The sequence below is a fragment of the Lagenorhynchus albirostris genome, chromosome 20 (genome assembly GCF_949774975.1).
Source record: "Lagenorhynchus albirostris chromosome 20, mLagAlb1.1, whole genome shotgun sequence".
In the NCBI taxonomy this organism is placed as follows: Eukaryota; Metazoa; Chordata; class Mammalia; order Artiodactyla; family Delphinidae; genus Lagenorhynchus; species Lagenorhynchus albirostris.
Genome location: NC_083114.1, coordinates 27,194,395 through 27,208,070, shown reverse-complemented (window position 1 = coordinate 27,208,070; position 13,676 = coordinate 27,194,395). Strand labels below are relative to the sequence as shown.

The following is a 13,676-nucleotide window of genomic DNA, read 5'->3' as shown; positions in this document are numbered from 1 at the left end:
CTCTAGAACCCGTGAGCCACAACTACTGAGCCCACGTGCTGCAACTATTGAAGCCCACGTGCCTAGAGCCGGTGCTCCGCAGCAAGAGAAGCCACCACAATGAGAAGCCCGCGCACCGCAACGAAGAGTAGCCCCCACTCACCACAAGTAGAGAAAGCCCACGTGCAGCAATGAAGACCCAACGCAGTCAAAGATAAATAAATAAATAAAATAGAAAAATAAAACCCCCAAACCTCCCTTAGCTAGAGAAGGAAACAAAAGCAAAAATAAACAAATGGGACCTAATTAAAAGATTTGCATAATAAAGGAAACCATCAGCAAAACAAAAAGACAACCTACTGAATGGGAAAAAATATTTGCAAAGGATATCTGATAAAGAAGTAATGTCCAGGGCTTCCCTGGTGGCGCAGTGGTTGAGAGTCCGCCTGCCGATACAGGGGACACGGGTTCGTGCCCTGGTCTGGGAAGATCCCACATGCCGCGGAGCGGCTGGGCCCGTGAGCCATGGCCGCTGAGCCTGCGCGTCCGGAGCCTGTGCTCCGCAACGGGAGAGGCCACAACAGTGAGAGGTCCGCATACAGCAAAAAAAAAAAAAAAAAAAAAAAGAGTTAATGTCCAAAATATATAAACAGCTCATACAACTCAATATAAAAAAACAAACCACCTGATTAAAAAATGGGCAGAAGACTTGAATAGACATTTTTTCAAAGAAGACATACAGATGGCCAACAGGCACGCGAAAAGATGCTCAACATTGCTAATCATCAGGGAAACCACAAATCAAAACCACAATGAGACAGCATCTCATACAGGTCAGAATGGCTATCATCAAAAAGACCACAAATAAACATTAGCAAGGATGTGGAGAAAAGTGAACCCTTGTGCACCATTGGTGGGGATGTAAACTGGTGCAGCCATTGGAAAAGACTATGGAGATTCTTCAAAAAAACTAAAAATAGAATTACCACATGACCCAGAAATTCTACTCCTGTGTATATATCCAAAGAAAATGAAAACACTAATTTGAAAAGATATATGCACCCCAACGTTCATAGCAGCATTATTTATAATAGCCAAGATATGGAAGCAACCTAAGTGTCCAGCAACAGATGAATGGATAAAGAAGATGTGGTGTATATACACATATTTACATATTGACCATAAAAAAGACTGAAATTTTGTCATTTGCAACAACACAGATGGACCTGAAGAGTATTATGCTTAGTGAAATAAGTCAGAGGAAAACAAATACTGTATATTATCACTTATATGTGGAATCCAAAAAAAAAAAAAAAATCAAATCAATATAACAAAACAAAAACAGACTCACAGATACAGAAAACAAACTCTACCAGTGGGGGGAGGGCAAGGCATGAGTAGGGCATTAAGAGGTACAAACTATTATATATAAAAAGAATAAGATACACAGATATATTGTACAGCACAGGGAATATAGTAAATATTTTATAAAACTTTAAATGGAGTATAATCTATAAAAATATTCAATCACTATGTCGTACACCTGAAACTAATAAAATATTGTATTTAATTTAAAAAATAAAATGAAATAAATAAACTTCCCTTATATAAAGGGTGACCATACTTCACAATTTTTCCAGGACAATCCAGTGTTTAACAGTGTGCTTATTAACAGCACTTACTCTTGTTCACCAAAACTCCGTGTTTGGGCATTGAATTATATGGACCTCCTGCTTACATACCACACTTTGGTAACATGAACCATGTCTCTTTTTCTCTTTCTCTCTCTGTATAGGTGAGTTGATGAGACAGTTTCTGTGCTTTGGTGGCTGCAGTATTAACAGAAGAGCTTAAGTTATTAAACCAGGCAGCTTTAATCTGTGAGGTCTCCTGAAGCAGTGAGGATTAATGTATTTTTATTGCAGAGCCAATGTAGCTATTCCATCGAGCCAGGGTTTGCTTCCAGCAACCAACAAACTGGCCCCACTGCCTTTCTCTAGACCCACTTCCCAACCGTGAGGGATGCGATGGAATTTTACCTGGAGATTGACCCTGTCACCTTGAACCTGATCATCCTAGTTGCGAGCTACGTCATCTTGCTCCTGGTTTTCCTCATCTCCTGCGTGCTGTATGACTGCCGAGGCAAGGACCCCAGTAAGGAGTATGCTCCTGAGGCCACCCTGGACGCTCAGTCCTCCATCCACCTGGTGGTAATGCAGCAAAGTGTTCCGCGGGCCCACTGGGCAAGGGGCCCTGGCCTTCATTTTGGGAATCGTGCTCCACTAGGGAAGAAAAGCACAATGGTGTGAGACTGGCTGAAGGATACTGGGGAGAGAGCACTAGACATTCTGGACAAAACTTTCCCCACATGGCTACAATTCTCTCGGCACATAGGTCCTGCTTGGCTATGTAAGTAGGAGCTCTGCCTTCCTTTCTGCTTTCTTGTCATCCTCCTTGAGGGTGAAGCAACTGTTTAAGGTAAGAAGCCCACGGCGACCTTTGGTCAAGGTCTCCAGATGCAAAATCTCAGCAATACTATTGCTTAGTGAAGCTGGTTACAAGTACATTCCTGATGAAGCTCTCCTTGCAACTTCTAGGAGAGATTGACATTTGAGAAAGGGTTGAAAGAAGAGAGTGCAATGGTATGTGTGTGTGTGTGTGTGTGTGTGTGTGTGTGTGGTGAGGAATGAGACTAGCTCAAATCTATCCTATACTTAGCAAATCCTTTCTTTTCAAGGCAACCACTGAACTTTTCCAGACTTAAGATTTTTATTATTTCTATAGGTACCATCTCTTCACATTCATTCCTCACTGTGAGTCAATATGGTGAACACCGTAACTGTAGAGCATGGTGGTTTACTGACAAAGCTTGGAGCCTGGGTTCAGACCCTGTCTCCTTCACTTACTGGCTGTGTGACCAGAGCCATTTGTTTGTGCCTCAGGACTAGTGGGAGGACCTCCAGGCTGTTTGGAGTATTTAAATTAGTGAGTTCACTGAAAACACCTGAGACAGTACTTGGCACGTAGGGTTAGCTGTTATGATGAATATTAATATTATTCCCTTTCATATTTCTCATCAAGAAATTTAATCTCCAGTCCTCAAATCTGACCTGGTCCAACGCAAAGTTACTGAGGTCCCATGGCTTGGTGTTTCACTCCCCCCAGCGCTACTTGCTGTCTTCCTGTTCCCTTTCTTTGCTGTTACTAGCTATAAATTTGTTTTTCTGCTCATTCATTTATTTTCACAATTTTGAATTAGTATCTCCATTGTGTATGTATGTTTTTTATTAATCCTCCCTGCTCTGAGCTCAGAGCAACTTACATGTTCACTTGGTGATATACTAAACCCCTTCTTCTAATCAGGCCCTGTTGGAAATACAAAGAAATGAGTGCGTCATGACCCTCTCTTCGGTCTTTGCTGCCTAACAGGAAGAGGAGGAGTCAGGAATGACTCAGAGGATGAAGGACAAGAAGGCATTGCAGATTCTGTGCTAGAAGTCTACCTAGAGTGCAGGAGTCTGCAGAGACATGGGTGCCTAGCACTAAGAAGGGGCTCAAGAAACATTTGCATAATGTTGAATAAACAATTTCATCTTAGACTCAGGCTTCAAAGATGAGATGATTTGTCTTGAAAGATAAGCAACTATTTTCTAGAAGGACAAAAATGTGTTGGGGGCTTGGAAGTAGGACAGGAGATGGCATTTTAGACAGAAGAGATAATATAGACAAAGCTTGGAAGCAGAAATTGTAGCGTTCACTGACTGTGACAGTCTGATGGCTTCCAAAACTTGGAAGAAAAAGTGAGAAATTAAGTTTCATTTTAGCTTATAGAAAACTTGAAGAGGAGGTACTGGCCCAGCCTGCCCTGCCAGCTTCAGCAATGGGCACTGTTTTGACATTGGATTGTTGAGTAGTATAACAAAAACAAACAAAATCCCAGTAATTTTGTTTTCAGATTTTTAATATTTAAAAATTTTTCTTTATATTTTATCAGAAAATCATATTTTCTCTTACATATGTGATTTGAAAATTATATTGAGAATCTTTCAGAGAAATTTTTTTCTTTTATGGTCAAGGAGCCATCCTTACCTTAATAGTGAAAATATAAAATTAATGGGAAAATAGAGTAAATTAACAGGCAGCTTCTAAGAACCTGCACTTTGCCTAGTGTGAACTTCACCTGGACTAACCTTATTTACTTCCCCATCATGGGAATACATATAAATTAGTGGATAAAAAAACATATCAGTGAAGAAAAAAATCCAAGGACCACAAGAAAAGTGTTGACAACAATAATAATTGTAATCATAGCTTTTTGAGAGAGAGAAATAGAAAATGTTTATCTCATCTAATTTTAAAGTTAAGATTATATAATCATTCATTGATAATTTTTAGATAAACAAATAGTTTCAATTATATTTCAATTCCATATTGTGGTCAATTGAAGAAGAAAAATTAACAGAAATGGAAGAAAAGAAAAATAAATTCTAAGAGAAAGAAGGAGAACGAGAAGAACAAAAAACCAAATAGTTAAACTAACAACAACGACAGAAAAGGGAACAGAAATAAAGTCAGAAAAAAGAAGGAAAGAAGGAAACTAAAAAGGCTCTAGGGTGGATGTTGGAATAAAGGGCATTAAGCTTTTCCAAGCCTGCGGTTCCTTTGACTTGTGGTTCATCTGGAGTTGTGTTCTCCAACAGGAACCAGCTTCTCAGCTTTTAAAACAATCTTTTCTGTATAGCACGTACACTTAGAATCTTATAAGAACTAGAAGTATCTTTAAGAATTTTACCAACAAGGAAACTAGCCCAGAAAGAAGAGTGATTTTCCCAAGAGCCTTTGGCTTCAAAACTGACAAAAAGATCCTGTTATTCCCTTTTTCCTATTTGTCCTCCAGTCCTCTTTCAGGTAAACGTTATCTCTTACCTGTTTGTAGTTTAAAACTTTGTGATTTATTTCTTATTTTTTAAATAAAGCTTTAATTCCCAATGGAATTATTAGTTGCACAGCTATGAAATTGTAACCAATGTCTCAAAGCCTGGTGAAGCGGGTGCCAGCTAGAACCAAGGAGCTCCTTTTACAGTCAAATACTACAGCATTATTTTTGTTTCCTTTTGGGATTAGGACTCCCTTATTCCACCTTCTTTTAATTCATTATTCTCCCATCATGCACAATTTTTATCAAAGCAAATGCAATATTTTGGCCTAATTTGGATGATAGTTGTGGGAAGGACATAAACAGAACTCTTCCAAGGCCAGGGAAGGGAGGGAGAGAATGTAGGTTTGTCAGGAATCTCTACATGCCAGATGCCTTTTTTTCACCCTCCCCCTCCCCTATGAGACAGACACAATTAAAAGCAGCTTAAAGATAAGAAAATGGAGGCTCAGGAATGCACTAGAGCTTGTGCAGGTCCACAGCAGGTCCATGCAGGAGGCAGCATCTGAGCTCAGTTGTAGGTATGTTGCCTCTGCTCTCTATGTTTATCAGCCATTCAAGGGCAGTAGCAAACCCATGTTTATTCCTCTTTTTCTCTCTCCCATGCTAGAAGTGCATACCTGGGAGACTGCTCAAGAAAAAGCTGTTAAATCATATAACAGTTTTTTCAGATTTCTAGCAAAGAAAAAATAAATTGTGATAATTTGGCCAGAACATTATCTTCCGATATTCCAAAAGACACCAAGATGGAATGGCCTAAGGCAGGGCTTGGTGCCAGAAATGCCAAGCTCAAGACCCTCTGTCTCTACCTGCTGTTGAGCCTTTTATGCATCACTTAACTGCCTAAGCCTTTTGCCCAACTTAAATACAACGTTGTCGATGAGGTTTAGAATTATATATGTAAAATATCTGGCATATGGTATGATTTCAACACAACGAAAGCCACTATTATTATAATACCAACAGATAAGGTGAAAGTAATGTAGGGCATCTTGCCACTCAGCGGCAAAGACTGCTCCTGCAGATTCAGGCTCATTTATGGGACCACTGAGGAGAAGGAAGATGAGGTTGGAGAGCTGCCACACACAGCAGGAATTGGGAAATAGGGGGAAGCATCTGTGATGGGTTGAAGACATATGTTGAAGTCTTTACCCCCAGTACTTCAGAATGTGATCCTGTTTCAAAATAGGATCAGTACCAGTATAATTAGCTAAGGTGAGGTCATAGTGGAGGAGGGTGGAGCCCTAATCCAATATGACTGGTGTCCTTATGAAAAAGGGGAATCTGGACACAGACATACACACAGGAGAATGTCTGTGAAGACTAGAGTTATTCTACCACTTGCCAAGGAACTATCAGAAGGGAAGAGAGAGGTCTGGAACAGATCCTACCCTAGTGCCTTTGGAGGGAACATGACCCTGCCAACACCTTGATCTCAAACTTTGTACCTCCAGAACCGTGTGACAATAAATTCCTGTTGTTTAAGCCACTTAGTTTGTGGTAAATTGTTAGGATAGGATTAGCAAACTCATACAGTGCCTAAAGATAATTTTACTACATATAATGGGACGCTTAACATTTTAAGGCCCTTTGGAGTCAGTGACATGATTCTTTTGGATGTGACACCATACTGAGTTGGGGCCTTGGGCAGAAGCTAGAAAGCTAAGCTTTATCAGAGTTACCTGGGAAAGAGACATGCACAAGCAGAGTAACAATTTGTTGTGTTTTTAAGGAGGGTAGAATACAGGAGAAATGTCTTGAGGAAGAAACCATGCTTGTGGTTTTCCTAAATAGAATGTAAAGGATAATTGAGAGGAATAAGCTCTATAAAGAGGAGGAAGGGGCCAGTCACAAAGAAAAGATGTTATGGAGTCCAAGTGTAAACCTACTGGGTTGAAGCCAAAAAAATAAAAAGCCTCAGAACTAGCCTTAAAGAATCCAAGTCCCTCCAGATATCCCATAGATACTTCAGAAGCCACTTAGTGAGTGCCAGACACATCATTTAATCTGCCAGAAAATTTGTAGGGGGAGGAACATTTATTCTTATTTTAGAGACAAGGGAGTTTCAGATTGTCTTGTCTGAACTTTTAGGGGACAGAATAGGGTTAGCAGAGCCCTGGGATCCTGACTCAGCCCTGAGTTTGCCTATATTTCCATGGCAGCCCAGAATCTATGCAGAGTAGCAGAGCGATTGGGCCTGCTGAGTGTACACTTTTGCAATCTACCTCTCACTGCCTTTACTTTCAGGAAGCACCGATAACACAAACCCCTTGATGAGGGCAAAAGCCCCTGAGAACTAGAGGGCACAGTCCAGCGTTGCTCAAGAGTACCAAGGATAGCCCTTTTCTCATTACTTCATCTTCCCTGAGAACGGTAGTGGTTGAAATATACAAAGTAAAAGAACACTTGGGCTGTCAGTGTTCCAGATAAGGGTTTTGTAACACTAAGATTAAGAAAGATCTCAGCTATTTCACATCCTCCCAAGATAGTGAGAAGTTGTCTGCACATGCTTATTTTTTGTTCGAAGTTTCTCTGTACTTGACTGTTATTTAATTAAACATCAGCCATATGCTGGATCTGCTGGTTCTCTGTTTGGCATATCTACAGCCTGGTGGCCTCAGCTGCAATCTGAGGTTGAAAGACATTCAAGACTTAGGAGATACTAGAAGAATGAGGACTTGGTTAGGATGAAGGGGACCAAGGGAGAGAAAAGCCTGTTGCTCCAAGGGCTGGGGTGGCGTGTGCTTAAAATTGGCCAACAAGGGGCTTCCCTGGTGGCGCAGTGGTTGGGAGTCCGCCTGCCGATGCAGGGGACACGGGTTCGTGTCCTGGTCCGGGAAGAGTCCCACATGCCGCGGAGCGGCTGGGCACGTGAGCCATGGCCGCTGATCCTGCGTGTCCGGAGCCTGTGCTCCGCAACGGGAGAGGCCTCAACAGTGAGAGGCCCGCGTATCGCAAAAAAAAAAAAAAAAAAAAAAAAAAAAAAAAAAATTGGCCAACAAGCGTGCAGAAGAAACGTGGCAGTGGAATTTGGAATCTGAACTGTTTGTCAGAACTGATAAGGACATTCTTACCATGGAAATTTATCAGTGACAAGTTGCTTGCCATTAGGTGAGGGAGAAAAACTTGTGATAGAATTTTGGAGAAAAATTTCAATGTAACAGTCATTAGACAGATACTCAGGAGGAAAATCAGAAGGTCCAGATAAGGAAACGATTGGTTTCTTAAATGGCAACAAGAAAGTCTCCCTAAATTTAACCTAAATCTCTTCTGCCTCTTATACTCTACATTCATTTTCTCTCATTTGCCCCTTCTGGGTTTTATTTTTTTTTAGAAATCACTGTTTATCAGGTGATTTGTATAAACATGTCTCATGAAAGAATCCAATCAGATTAGATCACAGTCATAAGGTTGGTGATCACACTCATAGCCTATTGACGAATCACCATCAGTTGTGAGATGTCTGCAAGTCATTTGTTACTAAAAATAAGTTATCTAAGTTTGTGAATGATTTACCTGTTTTCAAATACGGGGTGAATTAAAGGTAATCTCAATCCTAATGCCACTGTCACTTCTGTGTACTCCAGTGTTGTTGCTGAGGCAGCGCTGATACAGGTGTGGTGACAGCTAACATGGAAGCAATTGCACATAGCTATTGATCACTCATCTATTTGACAAATATTTGACCTACTTTGTACAGGCCTCGTGCCAGGTCCAGGAGATACGTTAAGCACACAACAGATGCAAGTTCTGTCCTCACAAAGCTTGCCAAGTAGCAGGAAAAATTCCTGAGCACTTTTCATGTATTGTCTGTCTATCCACTACAACCCTAAGAGGTACTGTCTTTTTCCCAATCTTATGAATTTTTGGTAGCTAAGACTCTAAAACCCATTCTCCAGACCAGCGGCCTCCAAGCACCTCTGAGCCTGCATTCCTTTCCCTAAAGAAAACTTTAGTACTCACCTGTGTGTGTGTATTTATATAAGTATACATTTATGAATATTTAAATAATATATATTTAAATAAATCTAGATTTGTAGATATATATACACATATGCATATACTTATACATTTTATGTACTTTACGGATCTTCCTGTACACCTCACCTTGGAGACCACTGCTCCACGCCATTCCACCACCTTGCCTCCTGATTTTGTCTGTGTATAACGGCAATAATCTACCTCCAATCTCCCCCAGCCTAACCCTAAGTTTTGCTCTGGATGAGTGGGGATGGGAACCTTGTCTAAGAACTTGATCTAGGAAATATATTTTTTTAATAATGAGCAGTAATTTTCAAGTTTGGACTAGATCTCTGTACTGTTAAGGACGTTTTGGCAAAATTCCTTGATGATTTTTTTAAATATGCAAAGATAAGTTCTTCTCCTTTGTAAATCCTATTCATTTACTTTGAATTCTCTTTCCTGGCTGGATCTTAAGTCAACAAAAGCCAACAAAAGAATGAGTGTCCTGTATGCCTGTTTCAGTCCCCACAGCACCCAGTAAAGGACTGAACACATCAGGAAATCTTCATCCTGTTAGAGAAAGGAAGACTTTTTTTACTTCAACTGTAGAATAGGAATTACTATCCTGTGGAAACAAAGTGCCCCAGACACAGGAGGGAGGTGGCTGGGCTGCTCTGACATCCCCAAGCTTGGAAGACTAGGAACGTGCAGCACATAGTCTTGTAATGAATGAAGCAGCCGAGATGATGCCAGGGCTGCCCCCCTCCCTCACAGGCACAGTGGAGAGGAGGCTGGGAAACCAGAGCAATAGAAAAGAGTCCTTCCACCTCTCTACCCGTTCTGGCCCCAGCGCCACCAAAATCCTCCAACTTCCTCTTTCCCTCTTTGCTTTTCCCTCTTTTTCCTTTTTTGCCTCTACTGAACCACCAGGAAAATGGTTGCAAGTCCTCCTGGACCTGGTCCTGCCACGTCCCTCTGTGCTATTAGACTCTGCTGCTGCCCCAGGTTCCAATTCTAACCCAGTCACTAACTTCCTGGGAGGTTTTAGGCCCCACTTGCTCATCTAGAGAAAGAAAGCAATGAAGTTAATTAACAACCATCCAAGGTCCTTCCAGCTCTGGCATTTTTGACCCCATATCTCTCCTTTTTCCTGAACTTTCCTCTCTCCTGGCCTTTTAGAATGAAGAAACTATAGACAGGAGGATTTGTCCCGAAAACCTGCCTTTGGTTGTGGCATTGTTATTGATCAGGGAGCTGCAAAGTGAGGCTTAACGGAGGGCTAAGTCCTTTTCTTTCACAGGAGGCATGCACACACACCATTTTCTGACATGTCTTTCATCTGACATTTCAATTAACTATCCCCACGTTGGTGCTTCTTCAAGTCAAGGTCTCTTTTGCACGCTTTGGAAGGAGCATAAACCGTGACAAATGGTCTCAGTGTAGGCATATGGTGATGCATTGATTTCCTAGTTCCTGGGATGTATTAACAAACTTATTGTCCCCAAATGTAAAAATAATGAACTTACTGCCAAGCGTGGAACATTGACAATGTGAAACAGATTAGATTTATTGGAGCCTCGGAGACAATCCTTAATTTTTAGTAGAACATTGCCTTTTATTTCCATCCTAAGTGAATTTCAATTGCCTTCCCCCTAAAACCTTGTTTTCACATGGTTGCAGTGATTAGGAATTAAAAATAAATTTTTTAAGTGGATGCATTAGTTAGAAATTGTGCTCATCTATGACTAACAAAGACACAAAACACAGTGGCTGAAACATGATGGGGACTTTGTTATCTCTCCTGCAGCTTGAAGTTGGGAGGGAGATGGTTCAACCTTGTACAGTGGCTCTAAGATACCCCCAAGGACCCAGGTACATTTATTTCTGCCCCATCAGCTTTACTTCATGATTTCTATCTCTGAAGTTGTCTTCTCATTGCAAGATGGCCACTGCAGTGCCAAACCTTCCATCTGAGTTCCAGGCAGGGAGAGAGAGGAATAAGAGGGGAAGGGCAAATGGGCTGATACCAGTCAAGTCAGCTGAGAGGCCCACTCAACCACTTCTACTTATATTTCATTGGCTAGAAGTTAACCAAATGTCTACCCCCATCTGCAAAGAAGGCTGGAAGATGCAGAGTTTTGCAGGGTACATTGACATTCCCCCCAACCAAATTCAGGGTTTCATTACAAAAGAAAAGGGAGAGAATGAATTTGGTATAGGCAACTGTCCTTGTGGGGTTGTTTTTCCTTCTAAAATTAATACCTGTTTGTTAAGGTAAACTTGAAAGCTCTGGAATTGGAAAAGAAAGAGATAATGATGATTTTAACTACCCTAAGTGATCTCCAGTAGCAGTTAGTGTAATTGCATGCTTGGTTTTTTATTAGTATTTATGTTTTTCTGATTGTATTTTTTTGACTATAAAAGGAATGCCCATCCATTAGGGAAACTTTGAGCAAAGTATAGAGAAGAAAATAGGAATCACCCATAACCCAGAGATAATCACTATACTATTCTGTTGCATTTTCTGCCACTTTTATGTATATTTTTCATATTAGTAATCATAGTGTATGTATAAGCTGGTACCTTTTTTTAACTTTCTACATAAAATAAGTGAATTTACATATGACCCTACCTAATGTCTCCCTGCACCCTTATAACAGAGCATTCCAAATCATGGTTGCAAAGCTGTTTGGAAGGTGCTTAAAGTAGGAGAGAATGAATAGCACAGACTGGTTTTCTCCTGTTCTGCTTCTGGGAGACCATACGGCAGATCTGCCTCACTTCTCACCCTCACTCTAAGACTATATCATATGCTCTCCTTTCTGTGTTTTTCCATCTTAAAAAATGTCAAGTGTACATGCCAAAAGTTAAAATGATTCTTCAGGGAACATGAACTGTCATGCCCATTCTTACTGCATGGCTCACAGAGGTGGATTTTGCTCTGGCTTGTAAATTCATAGGATCTCATAGCTAGATAGGGCCTTCATGGCCCCATGCCCAACCCCTAATGCAACAGTGGAGAGAAGCAGAAAGGAAAAGTGCCCTGTTCAAGGTCACATGGCATGGTCAGTACCAGAACCCTGGCCTCCCAAGTCCCTCTCTAGTGATTTTCCAACTTACTTGAGATGCTTTGGATGGTGCAACTGATTGCTCAACTTCAAAGGTGTTATGAGTCCCACAGAAAATACACAGCCAAATGCAGCCAGTTGCTAAAGGAATTAACTAAAGCCTAGAGATTGGTAACTTGCTTAGGGTGGCATTTCTCAGATGGGCGATTCCATTTAATATACATGGATTTTCAGAGAAAATATACACTCTACAGAAAACAAGCTTTTCCATCCAGTGTTCATTTGCTATGAGCTCAGACCTTGCTAAGTGACAAAAAGTTGTGCTATAGATTATAGAATTCACAGCCTGATTGGGGAGATGAGAGAGACATAAGCCAATGTGGCACATTCATACAATAGAATGTCATGAAACTGTAAAGGAATGAGGTAAATCTGCAGGAACTGCCATGCCCATCATATATCATTAGAGGAAAAATGCTGATCACAGAGGAGTTTGGTAGTATATGTAGTATGATTTCTTCTGTGTTTAAAAAGAAAGTACACTCACACACTTACATGTTTTGTGTGCATAGAAAATATGTAGACAAATACACACCAACTTTTAACAGTGGTTATTCAACAGAGTGGGATTTTAAGATGGGGAAATAACTTTTTATTTACTTTTTTCACTCTCATGTTTCTGTTTTTAAAATACAATTATAGGGCTTCCCTGGTGGCGCAGTGGTTGAGGGTCTGCCTGCCGATGCGGTGGACGCGGGTTCGTGCCCCAGTCCGGGAGGATCCCACGTGCCGCGGAGCGGCTGGGCCAGTGAGCCATGGCTGCTGGGCCTGCGCGTCCGGAGCCTGTGCTCCGCAGCGGGAGAGGCCGCAGCAGTAAGAGGCCTGTACCGCAAAAAAAAATAATAATAAAAATAAAAAATAAAATACAATACAATTATATATAATCAGTTTCCTCATCATACATTTTGAATAATTATAGCAACTACCACAGAGGAATTGTGACAATTAAGCGAATTGCTATGAATAAAATGCTTAGAACTTTACCAGGCACATACTAAGAGCTCAATAAACATTAGCTTTTATGATGATGTTGGGGGGTGTTGTGGGGAGAGATGAGTGCTCACATGCTCTTGCTGAACATATACATTCATATAAGTTATTTATAAGGCAATATGACCAGATACATATGCCAAAAGCCTTTAAAATTTGAAAGCATTTTGACCCAGCTGTTCCACTGTCAGAAATTTCTTCTATGGAAGAAATTGTGTAAGTATATAAGAAATACATACAAAGATGAATAAAGAACAAAATGTTGACAACAAGCTAAATGTTCAAAAACAGGAATGGTTTAATAAATTATGGTGCATCTTTACAATGGAATAATAGGCATTCATTGTAGCAGTGAATTCATTAACATGGTAATATGTTAATGATATAATATTAAGTGAAAAAAAGCAAATTTCCAAATAGCATATACAGTATGGTTACATTAGGGTACAAAAAACATACATATGTATGTCTAAAAGCACATGCACTTAAGTATTAATAGTATTGCACCCTGGGCAATTGTGAAAATTTTCTTCTTGTACTTAGCTGTAGTTTTCAATTTTTTCTACAATGAGTCTCTATTACAAGTATTTTTTTAAAAAAGGCAAAGTGGGAGCATTTCATAATGTAGCCTCCATGCCCAGGCATGGGGACACCTCTGCCTGGGAGCCAGAGGAGATGCA

General features: G+C 40.6%; 1 protein-coding gene across 1 annotated transcript; it reads left to right on the top strand.

The window, feature by feature from the left end:
- The first annotated feature begins 2,006 nt into the window (after positions 1-2,006).
- SMIM36 (small integral membrane protein 36) lies at positions 2,007-2,288 on the top strand. The gene has a single exon (XM_060133322.1). It carries the CDS (start codon positions 2,007-2,009, stop codon positions 2,286-2,288), a length of 282 nt encoding a protein of 93 aa, XP_059989305.1.
- Positions 2,289-13,676: the final 11,388 nt, after the last annotated feature.